Source organism: Neopsephotus bourkii, unplaced genomic scaffold (assembly GCF_033783945.1).
Source record: "Neopsephotus bourkii isolate Nb327-2 ecotype Australia unplaced genomic scaffold, CSIRO-AGI_Nbou_v1 NB_1749, whole genome shotgun sequence".
Classification (NCBI taxonomy): Eukaryota; Metazoa; Chordata; class Aves; order Psittaciformes; family Psittacidae; genus Neopsephotus; species Neopsephotus bourkii.
This window is the reverse complement of record NW_026902223.1, coordinates 8527390-8543124: the sequence shown is the minus strand read 5'-3', so window position 1 is coordinate 8543124 and position 15735 is coordinate 8527390. Positions and strand designations below refer to the sequence as shown.

At 41.0% G+C, this 15735-nt stretch overlaps 1 protein-coding gene across 3 annotated transcripts in view; it reads right to left on the bottom strand.

Moving 5' to 3' along the window:
• Positions 1–15735, bottom strand: part of OGFOD3 (2-oxoglutarate and iron dependent oxygenase domain containing 3) — a 38124-nt gene that overhangs the window by 2750 nt on the left and 19639 nt on the right. For all 3 annotated transcript variants that reach the window (XM_061377062.1, XM_061377063.1, XM_061377061.1), the window contains 2 exons: positions 14989–15142; positions 9826–9949 (listed from right to left, as the gene is read on the bottom strand). In XM_061377062.1, the coding sequence (XP_061233046.1) occupies positions 9826–9949; positions 14989–15142 (278 nt within the window). The remainder of the gene's footprint in view (positions 1–9825; positions 9950–14988; positions 15143–15735) is intronic.

The window sequence follows — 15735 nt, the reverse complement described above, 5'->3', positions numbered from 1 at the left end:
CAAAAGCTCAGGACAAAGTGTGTAAAATTCTAAATCTCACTTCCTTTGTCCTTTTCTTTCATTGAACAATGGCCTCAGATCTGTCTTTTCTCCCCTACTCTGACCTGCCTGCATGGATTTCTTTCCGACATGCTTTTCTGCCCCACAAAAGAAACCTTGACTACTACCTCCCGGCCCATAATTGCAGTTTGATTTATGAACACTTACTGCTAAAAGTGGAAGCTTTCTGGACATCGCAAGCTACCACTCAATACAATGTTATAGTCTATTATCTAACCAAAAAAGAGAAAGCGTGGTCCTTAAGGGATGAACTTTTGGAGAGCAAGAAACAACAATGGGATCATCTCCTGTTCTGAGGTCAATGCTTCAAAGCTTTCAGAATGAAGCCAATCTTTGAGCTATGTTCTGAAGAATGAAGATTAGAATGGAGGTGTCATGGGGTTAGAAGTGATGCCAAGGATGAAAGCCAAATGATTTTTTCTCCACGGAGATAAATCTATAGTCTGAAAAGTATTTCATCCTAACTGTGAGCCTCTGATGCATTCTTCCTTATCACAGCAAGATGCCAAAACCTCCTTTCTTGCTTCTTTAGTTTCATGATACTTTCTATCATCTCCTTCTTCACCTCTATTTCCCATTCCACAAGAAGTCAATCAGACAGGGCTTACCACAGCAATCAGTGCAGCACACCAAGGCATTTAGTACTTTTAATGCTTAGACATACAGCCCCATATTAGGTAAAACTCACATTTTGTACACCCTTCTATTGATTGTATTTCCTATTTCCTGCCCACGAATACTTACAACTTCTTTATACCTGTTCCCAACTGGCTTCACCATTTCCATCACGTTCTCTAGTAACCAGGATTGAGCTATACTCCAGCCTAGTTTCCATGGAGGAGTGCACAACAGACTGGAGGAAGTTCCTCCAACACAAACACACTTGTTCTTGCCTTTTGTATTTGGAGAGCAAAAAGCCAAAGAATTAGAAAGATCTGTGGTAGCCTCAAGACCAGCAAGAACTTCTTTCTAAATGATTAGCTTGCCTGCATAACTCCACGGGAACAGAAGTAATCAATCCCTGCCTTTGATCTCTATTTGACAATACCCACAATTACAACTCATTTTCTCTTCCTTTCCATGTTGTCTCTCTTTCCAGCATTAACTGCTAGAAAGCGTGTTTCAAAACAGGTTTAGTCTATTAAAGGTTTAGCTGATGAGCTTCTGCTCCTTGCAGACTTCAGGAAGTGTTAGCATGAAGTTGCTCCCCTTTCTAGTTCATGGATACGTCTCCAGCACTGCTTCTGTACTAAGAGCAGTCAAGAGTTAACCATGAGTGGAGCTGCTTCTCAGTCCCTTCTTTCTGTGGCCCTTGGGTACCCACACAAGTTTTAAAAGCTCAGAATAAACACAGAATAAATTGTACTGGGGACAGAAGAGTCAGGTGCAAACCCATTTAAATGCACGACCCTCTCACAGAGACCTAGGACAAGGAACCTGCAGCAAGCTCAGCACCACAGCATCCGTCAAAACTGAGTCTGGTCTTTGGTGTCACTGACATAATTCAAATTCTTAAGACACTGTCAAGCTTCTGATGTGAAAAATCAGGCAAGATTTTGCTCCTCTTACAGGAAGCAAGACCTTAATTGTATCAGAGGTAACCCCTTATTCTCCTTACGTTTTGAGACTTCATTTTTGCACAGATCCACAGGAATCATTATTTATGAAGACACTGAAATGCCACTTACAAGCTCCACTGCTATGAATTTTGATGTCATTTAAATGAGGTAACACTTATTTTCCAGACTAATACTTCACAAGCAGCGAAAGCAACAGCTGTGTCACTATGCAGCAATTATATCCCGTTTAATTACTCCAACAAACTACTAGAGAAACATGTTTGTTAATTGTGAGCTTTTGCTTCTCTTTACTTCTGCATTCCCAGGTTTTAATCACATTCATATTGCACCTTTAGATGTACTCAGAAAATACCCACTGCAGGAAGCAGCATACAGGTGGGAAAGAGTGATGTATGCATATATTACAGTGAAAACATCAGTATTCTCACAAAGCTGGCTCTCAGGAGATTGTATCAGTGCTGCATTTTGACATTCAGTTGCACTTCCATAAAAAGCAGCCTACAATTTGCTCTGTAACCTCTGCACTGTGGGGCTGTACAGGCTGGAGGACTATACCAAGGAAACAATTTTCAATTACAACTATGCCCTGGGCACGTAACTGGCTTCAGCAAAACCACTTAGACTGCTTTGTTTGCTTCTCTCAGACAAAGGCAGTACTGACCTATTCTAACATAGCTAATGTGAAAATTAATTAGCAAGCACCATTACAATCCTTTGCAGCTAACGCATGTTCTGTTTGACAAGTATTAGAAAAAACATCCTCTGCTGTTCTTATTCTGGCAAGAGAAAAAGGAGTAAGGCACGACACCAAACTGTAACAAGATGTAGGGAGTGCATGGAAGGACTTTGAGAACCATAGTATTAACATACCACAGTGCTCTTACAAATTACTACAAGATTATTGTGCCTCTAATACTGCAAATTCCTTGCATAACTTCAGTTCGAAGAGACCCTGGGGGGTCATCTGGTCCTATCCCCTTTCCCAAATCAAGGCCAGTTTCTAAATTATATCCAACTTCTGAGTCCCATCAGGTTGCTCAGGGTCATATCATCAGCATAGAGGAGTGCAGCATTTAGAGGCTGACATTTCCCCAGGTATGCCTCAGGCACACATATTTTGCTATCCCCATGTCTCTTGTGCTTGGTTTTGATGAGGGGGCCTGAAGCAGATCACTTCCAGAGGTCCTTTCCAGCCTCAATGACTCTGATGACACATGGAACAGGCCAGTCACGTTAATATCAACTTCGGCAAACATTTTCTGCTTGCAGCATTCCCATTTTGCCACTGGATTCCAAGCTGCTTTCATGATCCCACCCTTCACATCAGACTACCCTTTCTGCTTTCTCTGCAGCATCCTTCTGGCCCTTCTAGTTTAATCCACTGCCAAATTTCCTTGTTAACTCCTTGGGTCACGAGAATATCAAGGAGAGATTGTCTCAGCCAACATGAAATCATGCAAGCAAACAAGCAACGCAACAGTAACTGTCCCCTCATGCTTGTCCTTGGTCTGCTTAAACTGTGGCTGAAGACCAGGGAAGGGAGAAGCTACCCCTGTCTGATGCCCCTGACAGGGAAGGGACACAAAGCAGCGCTGGAAGGGGTGTAAGAGGTCTCACCTCCATTCATCATCCATGGCAGCTGGCTGGGGGCACTGCGAAGACTGAGCTGTTGCTCACAAGGAAATGAAGCAACTCGTGTGCCTGATTAAAGGGAAGCAGGAACAGTTCATTTGGAACTACAGATCTATTCAACATCTTTCATCTTAGGCACTGACAGCTTTGACTGCCTGCTTAACATTTATCAACTCTAAATGTTACTCAGGAAAGCAGGAAAAACTGCACCTCATCTGCTGAGTGACACCAAGACAGAAGCACTGCCGGGGAAACTGCACAAACAAAACTGTGTTCTCATCCTTGTCATCTGTCAAGGATTAACTACTAATTCATTCTCATGGAAAGCATCCAAGAAAAACCACCCTATAATTAGGCAAATAATCTGATAATATTTTCTGTAATCACACAATAAAACTTATAACAGCAATACTTATTCAATTACTTATAAATAAATGTTGAATGAGGAATGCTTCAAGCAAGTCCTTACCTAAACCCCACCAAAGTAACATGGAATGATAGCATCTGTGAGTGCCTGATCTGGAATGAAGAGAGGGCTCAAGCTTCTCTAAACCATTTTGCTACATAGGTGCTTCTGTGCTTGGCATAAAGAAGCCTGTGGCCTAAAATAAACAAGCCAAAAGCCACGTATGTAATGAAGCCTAGTTACAAGCCTCTTCCAAATTTCTTTACTAGACAGAGAATCACTTGCTATAAATGGAATCAGTGACCCACCCTCTCCCACAGCCAGCTCCTAATTTGTGGATTAACAATAGTTTTCAAATGACTTGCTTTTATTTGAAATCCAGAAGCACCTGGACTGAAATCTTCCAAATCAGTTTTTAAAGAAAGTAAGTGACCTCAATTCTTTCCTACTAAAAGCACAAGGGCATTTTCAGTCTTCAACAGAACCCCTGCCTGCTCCTCTCCTATCAGCAGAGCTGGTTGCCCAAAAGAACAGAAGCTTCTGCTCTGTACATTGTACCTGAAGGTGTGACAACCTAGTGAAGTATTTAGAAGTGAAAGCAGTACAGCTCTGCTCTCCCCAAATCACAGTTACCGAGTCCCATCAAGGCCTTCCACTTCTCCCTACAGCCAAGGGAATAACAAGGAGATCACCTCAGCGCTTGCCTTCCAGTTCTCCCCATCAGTGTTCAACCTCGCCCAACCAAGACAGCCAAGTCTGCTCTGTTCTCCCACCTCAGAGCACTCTCGGAAGCTCTAGAAGTTTCTAAAGAAAGGTTTCTAAACCAGACTCCTATAAAAGCTTCCTGTCTAAGAACAAAGCATTGCAATTCCAATCAGGTGAAATTCCTCTGGATCATCTGTTTGATTTTTCTTGACCTTGCTGAAGATGGCGTGTTTAATAGAGCTGTAATCAAACTGCCTGGGTTCCAAGTTCCAGGTTTTGGATTCTGATAGAGAAGGAATTCATCCTCACGTTGAGTAAATCACTAAAGCATAAACACACTGGTAACTTCTGCTGCTCATTTCTTATTCAAAGAATGGCCTTTGAGGAGAAAGACTTCATGATAGCACCCTGTGGTGTGCGATGTTAACACTCACAAAGCTTAGGAACCAATAAATGAAACATCATCACTGAACTGTAAGGTGTAACACAGCTGAACCTGCAGTTAATCTGGTATTTTGTTTTACTTTATCTGTTACATTACCTGAATTTCATCAAGTAACTGGTTGAAGCTGATTTTTCTCTGCTCCCTCTTTAAACCTTCAGCCCCAATATCATGAAATATTGGCCTGCATATGTATAACAAAGTCCTGTGCAGCAAGCAAAGCACAAGTTCCACACTACATATGTCCATTTAGAAGTATTTTATACTGGGGATAAAGGCTTAGATGCCAATTCTCAACACTGACAGTGCTGTAACACGTTTAGCTCTCTCTGTACCCCCAACACTCCTCAATCCTTCCAGTGGTCCAGCTAGCGCAATGTGGCCATTACTACCCTCAGTAACAGAGCCCCCCAACAAGACAGTGTATTCTGTATGGTGCAATTCATGTAAGCACCATGTTAAGTGCAGCTCCAACCTGCATCTCCCAGGTACCTAGCTTTATGGGTCCAATTAAAATATAATTTCATTTAATGCCACAGAAATCTGCCATCAAGCACCATTGGATTACAAAACCAGAGCCTGGCAGACACTCTCCCATCAAAAATAAGACAGAAAGCAAAAACACCTTCAGAGTTCTACAAAGCAGTGAGGAGCAATTGAGCTATTTTCTACATATTTCTATCACAATTGCAACAGACCCTCCTCTTTCTACCATTTCTCTCAGGTGCAATTTGTGGTTAGCATTACAAACCAGGAATCACTGTCCCACAACCATGAACTTCACATAGCTGGCTGTTGCTGCAGCTGCTAATGTCAGCTCTGTTCATTCATTCATCCATCCATTCAGGACTGACAGCTACTCCTGTGGATTTTAAAATACCACTCTCGACTTCCAGTTGTTACTGCTTTAACACCAAGCTGTGCTCCCGTTTCACTGGCTGGAACAAAACTAAAGCTAGGAATACCAAGAGATTATCACAATCTAGACAGAATCTGGATGATGCAGATCAAATGCAAAGATCAGGCTATCTCTTCTCAGTGGAGAAGAAGAAAAGTCCACTGTTTCACAATACAAGATGGATTACTAAATATATGCTTTAAACAGTTTTCACACCTTGTGTTAATGTTGTGTGACTTCCAAATCTGAAAGTCTTGCTTTTGATTTCATTGCGCTGTCACTGCTGCATTTCCTCAGCTTTTAGTAGTGAATTCCTCCAAACATGTTTTATACATGCACAATACAAGATATGAAAAGAACCACCACTTACCTTAGGGTACTGCACCTACTCTAGAGTCCTGTGATGTCTAACACTGCAATAAAGCTACATTTCTCAGTAAGTGCACACACACATATACACACCTGGAAGCCCATTTCTGCACTACAAGCCAGCTATGTATGCTGCCTTAATGTATGCTTTTCCTTACCCAGACAGAACAACTAATGGCTCAGGCTTTGAGCATACACTTTTTTCCTATTCTAAATGAAGAATAATCCGACTTCACACGTTCCCAAATAGCTTAAACCCTCACCTCAAGTATTTTTACAGTTTATGAGAAGCACACACTTCTGACAGCTGTGAAACTGTGCTAAGTTTGATATTCAAGGAAGAGTCACATTTCACTCACCAATGCACATCACTCATCTTGTGACGTAGATTACTTTCTCCCACTAACACACAGAAGTGATTGCAACTTTCCCTTCTACCCTTGTATATAAACAACTTACATGAAAAACAAACTTCCTTGTGAGTTGAAGATGAGTGCAAAGCTGACCTTAAAAACAAGAATGCTCATGCAAATAAGGATGACAACTGGTACTGAGAATCCATTCCAACGGCAAAGTTTCACCTAAACTTTATGTTAAGTGAAGTCTGATCTGTCCAATATCACCTGTCCCCAAGCTGACACAAGACTCTCCAAAACTAGGAAGTTTCAAATATGAGTGACACCAACAGCTTTAGTAGCAGCAGGAAGTACACTTATTTTAGCACTGAAAAAGGAATGCCTCGCTGTCTGCCATTTACTCTTAATCCTCCTCTATCTATTGAAGATTCCTAAAACAGGTCTCAGGCCAGCAAAGGAAAAGTAATGTTGAAAGGGTGTGGGTTTCATTTTGAAGTACCTCATTCTAAACGTTGTTCTGTTTCCTTAAGTCTCTTAAACAGAGCTACCCTGGTACAAGGGATGGAAAAAAAAATGCCAGTACGTCAATTTTGGAACTAGAGTTTGCCCAGACATTTAGAAGCAGCAGATACTACTTTAGAACTGTTTCTTTGTCCAAAAAGAAAGTTTTCTGTTCAAAATAGTATTACACTTGGCACTAAGAATTCTCTTGTTCACGGTACAGTGAGTTTCTTGCAGCAGGCAGAGGTCCTGACTTCAGTCAAAAGACACATATATACTTCTGAAGGCCATCAGGACACAAGAAAGATGAGTTCCTTAATGTCACATTTGGTTATGAATTAGCCAAAGGTCTGTACATGTGAATTGGCACCACTGTGGTGACTTGTTCATGTCCATTATAAAGGAAAAACAAACCTCAAGAGCCTCTAGGTTAATAAATCATCATTCTTAAAGCTAGAGCTGTTTGTTAATAGTTGAACTAGCCAGTATTATAGACCATGCAACAAATCAGACTGAGAGTCACTCAAATAAGTGAGAATTGGGTCTTAGGCTTCTTACACAATCCACAAGTGATGTATACTCAGAGAAGTGATAAGCGTTTTAAATCAAGCTCCACTTATTACAAAACAGTTCTCCCTGTCCCTAACTGTCTGGCTAAGACAGATACTTAAACAGTAAGTGCTGGGAAAGCACTGGAAGCAGCAGTGGGACCTGCACAGGCAGCATTCCCAAACACAGGAAATCCCAGTGGTTTATTTTAAATTGTCTTGTTTTGAACTTCAAATCCCTGCTTTTCTGCCCTGCTGCGTCAGTAACAACGCCTTTCTGTTCCCTACTGTCAAGCCTGACACTAACAGATTCCTGCTCACAGAAAAAGAGATGTGCTCATTTTAGTGCACAGCACCAGGCTCCCAAAATGCAGACTTTCAGACAGTAAGTGCCAGGTTTTAGCACTGAAATGCAATTAGCAATACAGAGAAGGTAAATTGGATGTCAAACACTAAAACCAAACTAGCAATTATGACAGACATCTCTAAAAACACCTGAATCTCCTAAATGAGAAATAACAGCTTGCCAAGACACGGTTTTGAAAGCTGGGCTGGACTGACAAGCACAAAGCATAAAGCAAAACAACCCAAACAAAAAAGAACACAGAAGGCAGGAGAGAAAACACGCTGCAAAGGAACATTCTGAACATAGAAAATACATCAGCTTGTATCAGCGACAGAAAACACCCTGGGGTCATTCCCTCCTTCACCTTCTCTCCCAAGCCACATTTTATTAGCAAGACAAAAACTAAGTGCAACTGCCTTCTCATTGTGCTTCACTCCTACAGCTTTGCTCCTTTGCTCAGAGGATGCTGATAGTTATTTGGAGCACACCATAGGCAGTGACACAACCATGGGATCCCTGACAACTGTGTTTGGGTCGAGGAGGGTGTTAGAAAGGTGCAACTCATATTAAACTGCTCTGTTGTATACATGTAGCACACCTGATCTTTCAAAGGCCATTCCCTACCAACTTTGCACTGCTTTAAAGTGTTTAACCACTTCTGTGGCACTTTCTACCAGCAACAGAGCAGCCTATAATAGGGACTGGTCAAACCTAAGTGCTGCTAAAAATCCTTCTGTACTTCACCTGCTCTCCCTTCCTCCCCAGAAACATCATCAAAAGCAAACACCTTGCAGCAGAGCCTGCAGATGAACCAGATGGGGCTGTGTGGAAGCAATTTCACAGTTGTGGACTTCCTGATATCAAGTCAGAGGCACACAGCATACAGAATGGGAGTGAGTGCCCCTGCCCTGTGCCAGGCGTCCTCCCAATTACTTGGAATTTGACTAGGATTTCTACAGCTACAAAAACATATTCATCTTAGAACTGCATCTGGAAATAATACCTCAACCAGCATTACTGCTGCTAGGTGGATCACTTTATCCTTAAGTTAAAACAAAACCCACCCCCATTTGCAGGCAGCAATAGTCAGAAGTCAGTTCTGCTTGGGGTGATGCCTGTCAGCAGACAATTACTGAGGCTGTCTTTAAATGAGTAAATTTCCATCTTTTTCTCTTTTAACAAAAACAACAAAAACGAAGACAGAACACAGCAGGAATATCAAGTTGGCCTGGGTTTTCTTCCCCCCCCTTGCAGAAGTGTGATCGATCTTGCATTGTAAAAGGTTACACTGCTGTAAGCTCAGACCTCACCTACCAGACAGTGAGCTGAGGCTAAGGTATTTCTTTCTAGGCATACTGCCCCAAAGTAATTCAAGTTTCAAATAAGCCACTTATTAAAAATAAATCTTAAATCACCCTTCAAGGCTTTTTGCTTTTTTTCTCCTTTATTTTCTTGTTTTCTTAAGCTACAAAAGCTATCAGCCACCAGAACACTCATCCCTGTCGGACCTACTGAAAGCTGAGTTGGACTTGGTTATAATCAAGTTACCATGGTTCATGTTACTGCAGGTTAATAGAGCTATAGTAATCGATCATCTTCACATTAAACCCACAGCAACCACAGGTTGCTAAGCCCCACCACGAACAGCAAAGGAATGTCAAGCCCTTCTAAATGGCTTTCTTTTGGGTTTGCTGTAGTCAGACAGTTATCTTTGCTCTTGACACAGTGACCTGCTAAGCTGTCATAACTGGATCGCAGTTGTAAGCCCTGCAGCTTTGAAGGAAGTCACTTGGTGTGGTTTAACTCCAGATATTTCAAACCATGGCCACGCTTTAACCTTTTTTAAGCTTTACTTTGTGTCATCAAACTGAAGACAAAATGTTGTATTATTCGAAACCAAGCCCCAGTACATCCACCAGCCCACCCAGTTAGTAACTGGCACTCTCTGGCCTGCCTCAGTGCAGGCAAACCAAGACTCTCACCTGCTTGGGGCTCTACGGTCTTGTTGGAACCTGCATCCATGAAGACAAATCGGCCACCACCAAAGTCTTCACTGTAGTCAGAGAGATAGAGCAGTGAAGTATAGTCAAAAGAGCCGTAAGTTACCTAGGAGAAGACGACATTGCCAAGAGTTACCAAATTCTACTCATCTCTGCAAAGCACAAATAATTAAACAGATGGATATGATGGGGTTTTCTAATTTTCCATTTTTCACATACTTGGTAAAAGGTCTGAAAGATGAGAACATGCTTTTCCAGAAGTTACGCTTATTAGTCTCTCAAATTTACACACATACTGCATACAAGACTAGCATGTTGTGTTCATTATTTCCATTATTAGCTTCCATAATTAAAGTGCTCCTATTAATTTCTACCATAAGTCCACTGAGGTTAGCAAAAAACCAACCAGGGTCAAAAGCTACACCTCTGCATTGAAGCAAGAAACCCAGAAGGGCTTTATACTATTTGAAGATACATTTCATCGTAAGGTTAATGAGCCCCAAGAACAGCCTTTGAGTAATTGATTCCACCCACTAACTACTCATGGTTATAGGTTCCTGAAAACCTCACCTTTTACTCTTTCACCACCTACCATGCAGGAGCTTCATGGTAACAGTGAATCAGACCTCCCAAATAAGCACACATTTGTTGGAGGAACTTCTACTCTTTCCCCTATAGGTTTGGTTTGAAAACCTTCAAATGTGACTTCCAAAGTCTCTGCTTCTTTTCAACCTACAGACCAAACACCCCATTTTTAAGTATAACAAGGGGATTTTCCTTCCTTTTAAAGTATTATTTTTGCTCAATATGCATGTTGAAGATGGCAAAAAGAAACACTATATTTTACTGATCAGAGTGAAGCTATATAAATATTTAACACTGAGTTTAACTGATTCTGAACATATTTCCATATCTACATGTCACCAACGATTACAAATATACTTAGAAAGCAATGGCTGCATTCTCCAACTTCTTTACAGTGCATAACAGCTCAAGTTCTGCATTACACTAACACTGAAATGTGCAGCATGGTAGTACTGCACAAACACACAGCACTGGCAGACTGTTTTGACTGACCTGGTGACTGTTAGAGGTAGGTGCTACTTCCAAACTTAGAAGTTTCCTAAATATTTTCAATGGTAAGTTACATTCATTAGTGCCAGTTACATTTTGGCTCAACAGCAGTTGTACTTCTTACTCCGTAAGGGCAATGACTAAAGAGAACACAGCAGCAGATGGGACAGGAAGACATTTTCATTCTTACTCAGTTTATTATGTTGACCATAAGGGCTTAAAGGAAAAAAGCCAAATGTGGTGACATGCTGTGCTGCACAGTTTGAATCACAAGAATGAGAGAAACCTTTTGGTGATCCCCTCCTCCCCATATTTGCCCATACCTTAGAAGCAATATAAGGCAATAAATGGGAAGTAATGAGCATGTGGTGCTGCAGCACCTCAAAACAGCCATCCTACAGCCCTCCTCATGATCAGCTTTGCAGAGCTATTTTCACTCACTGATGTGACGATAAAACTTCCAGTCAGTTTAAGTCTTCCAGCCAGTGAATGCAGTAGCAAAGTGAAGTTTATTCAATTCATACTTGCAAGTCTAATGCATTACAACCACTTTTATGAACTCGAGTGGTGCAGCATTCTTTGCTCTGTCAGTGCCCTCTCCATCCTCTGCTAGGTGGCTGCATCAATTCTGAACATTCACGAGCTGACTACAAACCATTGTGGCCATACCAAACACATCTGACTTGTACAGAGAACTAATTTGGGAACCAAGTACGCTCTGGAAAATGGCTTTTCTGTTCCTGTTCTTGTTCATTACTACCTCAGAAGGTAGCCAAGCCTGAGAAATGTAACACAATGAAAAGGAGGTACTAAATTATACTCAATTATTTCAAATGCTAGAAGTCCCCTACACATTTCAAATGTATTCATTACCCTGGTAATGATTTCCAGTGCCAGAAAGGTTAATAATTGAACCAGAGTTCAAACTGTGAAAAAAGCCATCATTAAAAACAGCCATACAGGCACACCGCAACAAATCAGCCCTCTATAGCTGCTTAGGAAGAATTCAACTGGAAAAAATGCAGGCATTTTCATTCAGTCTGATACTTCATACAGTTTAGCGTGCTCTTTTTGAGCACCCTTTACCCAATTAAGTCAAACATAGCTAATATTTAATGGTAGATGTTCACAATATTTATACAATACTTCTTTAAAGACTATTATTATAAATACAGCTGTTTGTCAGAATTAGCCAGGAATATTTTGCAGTACAACACCCTTGGGTTTTTGAGGGATGCAATCTATATGCAACTACACAGTTGTAGGAATATACACTGGGCTTGTAGTTACTGAGAAAAACATGCAGGACAGCAGCCTCTGCTTTTCACTGCAGAAGAAAACATAAACATGTATTCACTTTCCAATCTGCATAGGTCTAGCATGGTACCTTCCAGAAATGAGTCAAAACTGCTCCTCCTGTGAGCTTCTACCTTTCTCTGTGCAGATAATCACAAAAACAGCCTCAATGCCACTTTCAGTCTTCCACATATTGGTACTATTTAGTAGACAGTGTAAGCCACCAAAGAGCGTGACTCAATTATGAGGGGCTGTAGGTGAGCCAAAAAAGGTTTGAGCACACACAAGAATAAGCTTCCTCAGATTTTAAAGACAATGCTGTCCTCAGGCAGAAGATACTTCTATGTATTCCATTAAATGCCTAACAACATGAGGGGAAGAAAAAGAGTGAAAAGTCTGCTAGAATAGATAGCAACTGCTATCAGCCTCAACAACCAGAGGAGGGAGGGCTGGGAGAAAGGTTTGGAAGATGGAGAACACATCACAGGTAGAGAGATTTGAAGGTTTGGCCTGTTCAGCTTAAGAGAAAGAAAGGCTGATAAGGGACATGACTGCTGCCTATAAATACATGCAGATGGAGCTGGGAGAAGGGGAAAAAATAGCTATAAACTGACAAGTTCAGGCTAAAAAAGAAGGAAATACAATAAAACCCAAAACTGATCTTATGGCACATGATCCTGACAATTCTGTGAAGGATGACAGGATCCTTGCCCAGGCAGGGGACTGCAGATATCTTGAAGTCCCACATCACTTCTATTAGAGAACATTCTAAGACTATACTTCTGTCAGAGTTGAGCATGCAACAGCAATTCCATTATAAATCAGACATTTGAAAAGCTCAGCTCCAAACAAATTCCATCCAGGATGAAACTCCACATCTTCAGCCAACACTCTTTGATTTAGATGCTTATAAATTCAACAAGATTAAATGAGTCACTTGGATGATTTCAGGGTTTCCATTCCTATGGAACTAAAACACAAATAAGTTTTAGGGAAGAAAAAAAAAAAAGCAAAGCCTTATACAGACACGATAGATCTGTGCTGCTCCATTATGCAGTTAAAATCTTCCAAACCAAGAAAATTCAGATTGAGAAATATAACTGCAATGGACTCAGCAATATACAGAAAAAAGCAAGGGGTGTTCATGTGCTTCAAGAAGCCTGCATCTTGGAACCGACAGCATCAGACTTTGAAGCAAAAAATGTATCAGATTCTTTCTTCAAAGGCTTATTTTTACCTTTCTTTTGGAAAGGGTGAGGGGAGAAAACTCTGAAGTCTTCTAGGAACAACTTTCACCTTATTATTATGCAGGAACACATAAAGCAGTTTGTTCGATTCCAAGGGGAAAGGGTAAGTAGTGTTACATCACAAAAACTGGCAAAACGTCTAACATGTTGAGTTTACTGATCTTTCTTCAGCTTCCCAGTATTTACACTTGGTTCAGAGTAGAGGGCAAGATGCTCCATCCCTGGCAGTGTTCAAGGCCAGGTAGGACAGAGCCTTGGGTGAGGTACCCCTACAGGTCTTGGTGGGTTGGAATGAGATGATTTTAGGGTCCTTTCCAACCCAACCCATTCTATGATTCTATGAAAATCATCTGCACCTCAAAACCATCCCTACTACCTCTGGTCCCAGGTCCACTTCAATTGTTAATCATGGCTTTTTAAACAAGCAGCATCCAGAAGCTGGTCACCTCTTTGTTATATCAGTGACTGCAAATTCCACCCTGCATTATCTGCTCTCAAACAGTGGCTGTATTGATTATCACTGTCACCACAGTGACAGTGTTTAAGCTGCTTCTGCCTGTATGACAAGAAAGGGCGCAGGAGCTTACACTAATGTACTGAGCAACAACAGACCTGATACTGCCCTCAAAGTGATTTTTTCCAGGAAATATTTTAGAGGCAAGGAATATTTCTCCAATTTTTCATCCTAGATGTTTCGGGTCATAGATTTCAAGGCACCCTGCCCACATACAGACTCCAGCACTGAAGCATTACTTAAGATTTTGATGGGTTAGCTTTTATTTGTTTGCATCGTTGATGATCCGTGACTCTGCAGTGACTCAAATGTTTCAATCCTGAAGATGTGAAATGTGGGTATCCTGGTGTGGGGATTTTTGTTTCTTTGATTCCATTTCTCCATTGTTAGTTTGTACTCTGCTGTGCTGCACAGAACCTCTGAACCCCGTTAACTTCAGAAATAAACTCAGTACCAATAGTATTAAGCTATGAGCTTTATGGATAGAAGACTGAATTAAAAGGAAGTCACCACTCCTCCATTCTAAGAACAATGAAATATTAAATTACTGAAAGAGGGTATCATACCCCATTAATGTACGCATTCACAAAGAACTGAAACACTAGTGTTAAGAACTTATCAAGAGGCTCAGATCAACAACAGCAACAGCCTGACCACTTTAAAATAGATCCTACTAGAGCTGGCTGAAAGAGCAATCTCTTAACTGGAAACACAGGTTTGATGGAACTGAAACACCCTGTAGGTACAGTCAATTTAATCAATGTTTCTGACAAAAGAGAATCTCAGGTAGTCATTCACCCAGTTTAGTAAATCTAGCAGAGCTAACTTAGAGAAAATAAAAAGGAATATAATGGCCTATGTTTCTGAAACTCACCCTTCCATTAAGTTCATCCCCCAAAAGATTTCTTACAAGCACCAGCTTCCAAACATGTTTTATTGTTTAATATAAAACTGCTTCAAAATGATTTAGTAACAACAGAACACATTTGCATCCCATCTCAGCTTCCTACTTACCTTGTCAACGTGTGGGTGCCAGTATTCATCGTGTGTTGTCTTGGCTTCTGTGTTGTTTATCCTTGAGAAGAAAGTTGGCTTAGTCAGGTACATGGAAGAAGAGTTGATACCAAACGCCTGAGCAATCCTTTGTTGAATTCTCTGTCTCACATCTCTGCAAAGAACACAACACAGCATGCTAAGTGACACCTCTCTTGCTCCTGCATTCTTCACTGTTACTGCTCCTTCAGAGCTAAGCTTCTTCCTCAGCTAATAAACCATGGGGAACATACACCCACACTCTCCTTTTGCCTTAAATAAAGGAGATCTATGACATCAAAACAAAAAAAAGAAAAAAGAGTGTGTTGGGTTGGGGTTGGTTTTAGTTTTTCTAATTCTCAACAAGAAAAGATTAAAGTCTCTCACATATACATTTTAACCCAAAGCAGATAACTAGAAAGCTGTATTTTCATAAAGGGCTGTTTCTGAAGACCCTTCAGCTATTTTAACACTGACTGAGGAAGTCCCTAGCACCATGAAACTTGGGGTTCTCTGTCAACATATGCATTGGTGTCAACCAGGTTTTCCTTAAAACTTAATGCAAGGTGTCTTTCCCAGCTATTTTCAAGGATTCAGACAAACCACTTCTACCCTACCTATTCCTGTGTTTCTTATGAGACAGGAAAAGCAGAACAGGATTAGTTTTGTTTTTAAGAGTATGAAAATAGAAGACAATCACACATGCATTACTATACAGAACGGCTTGTA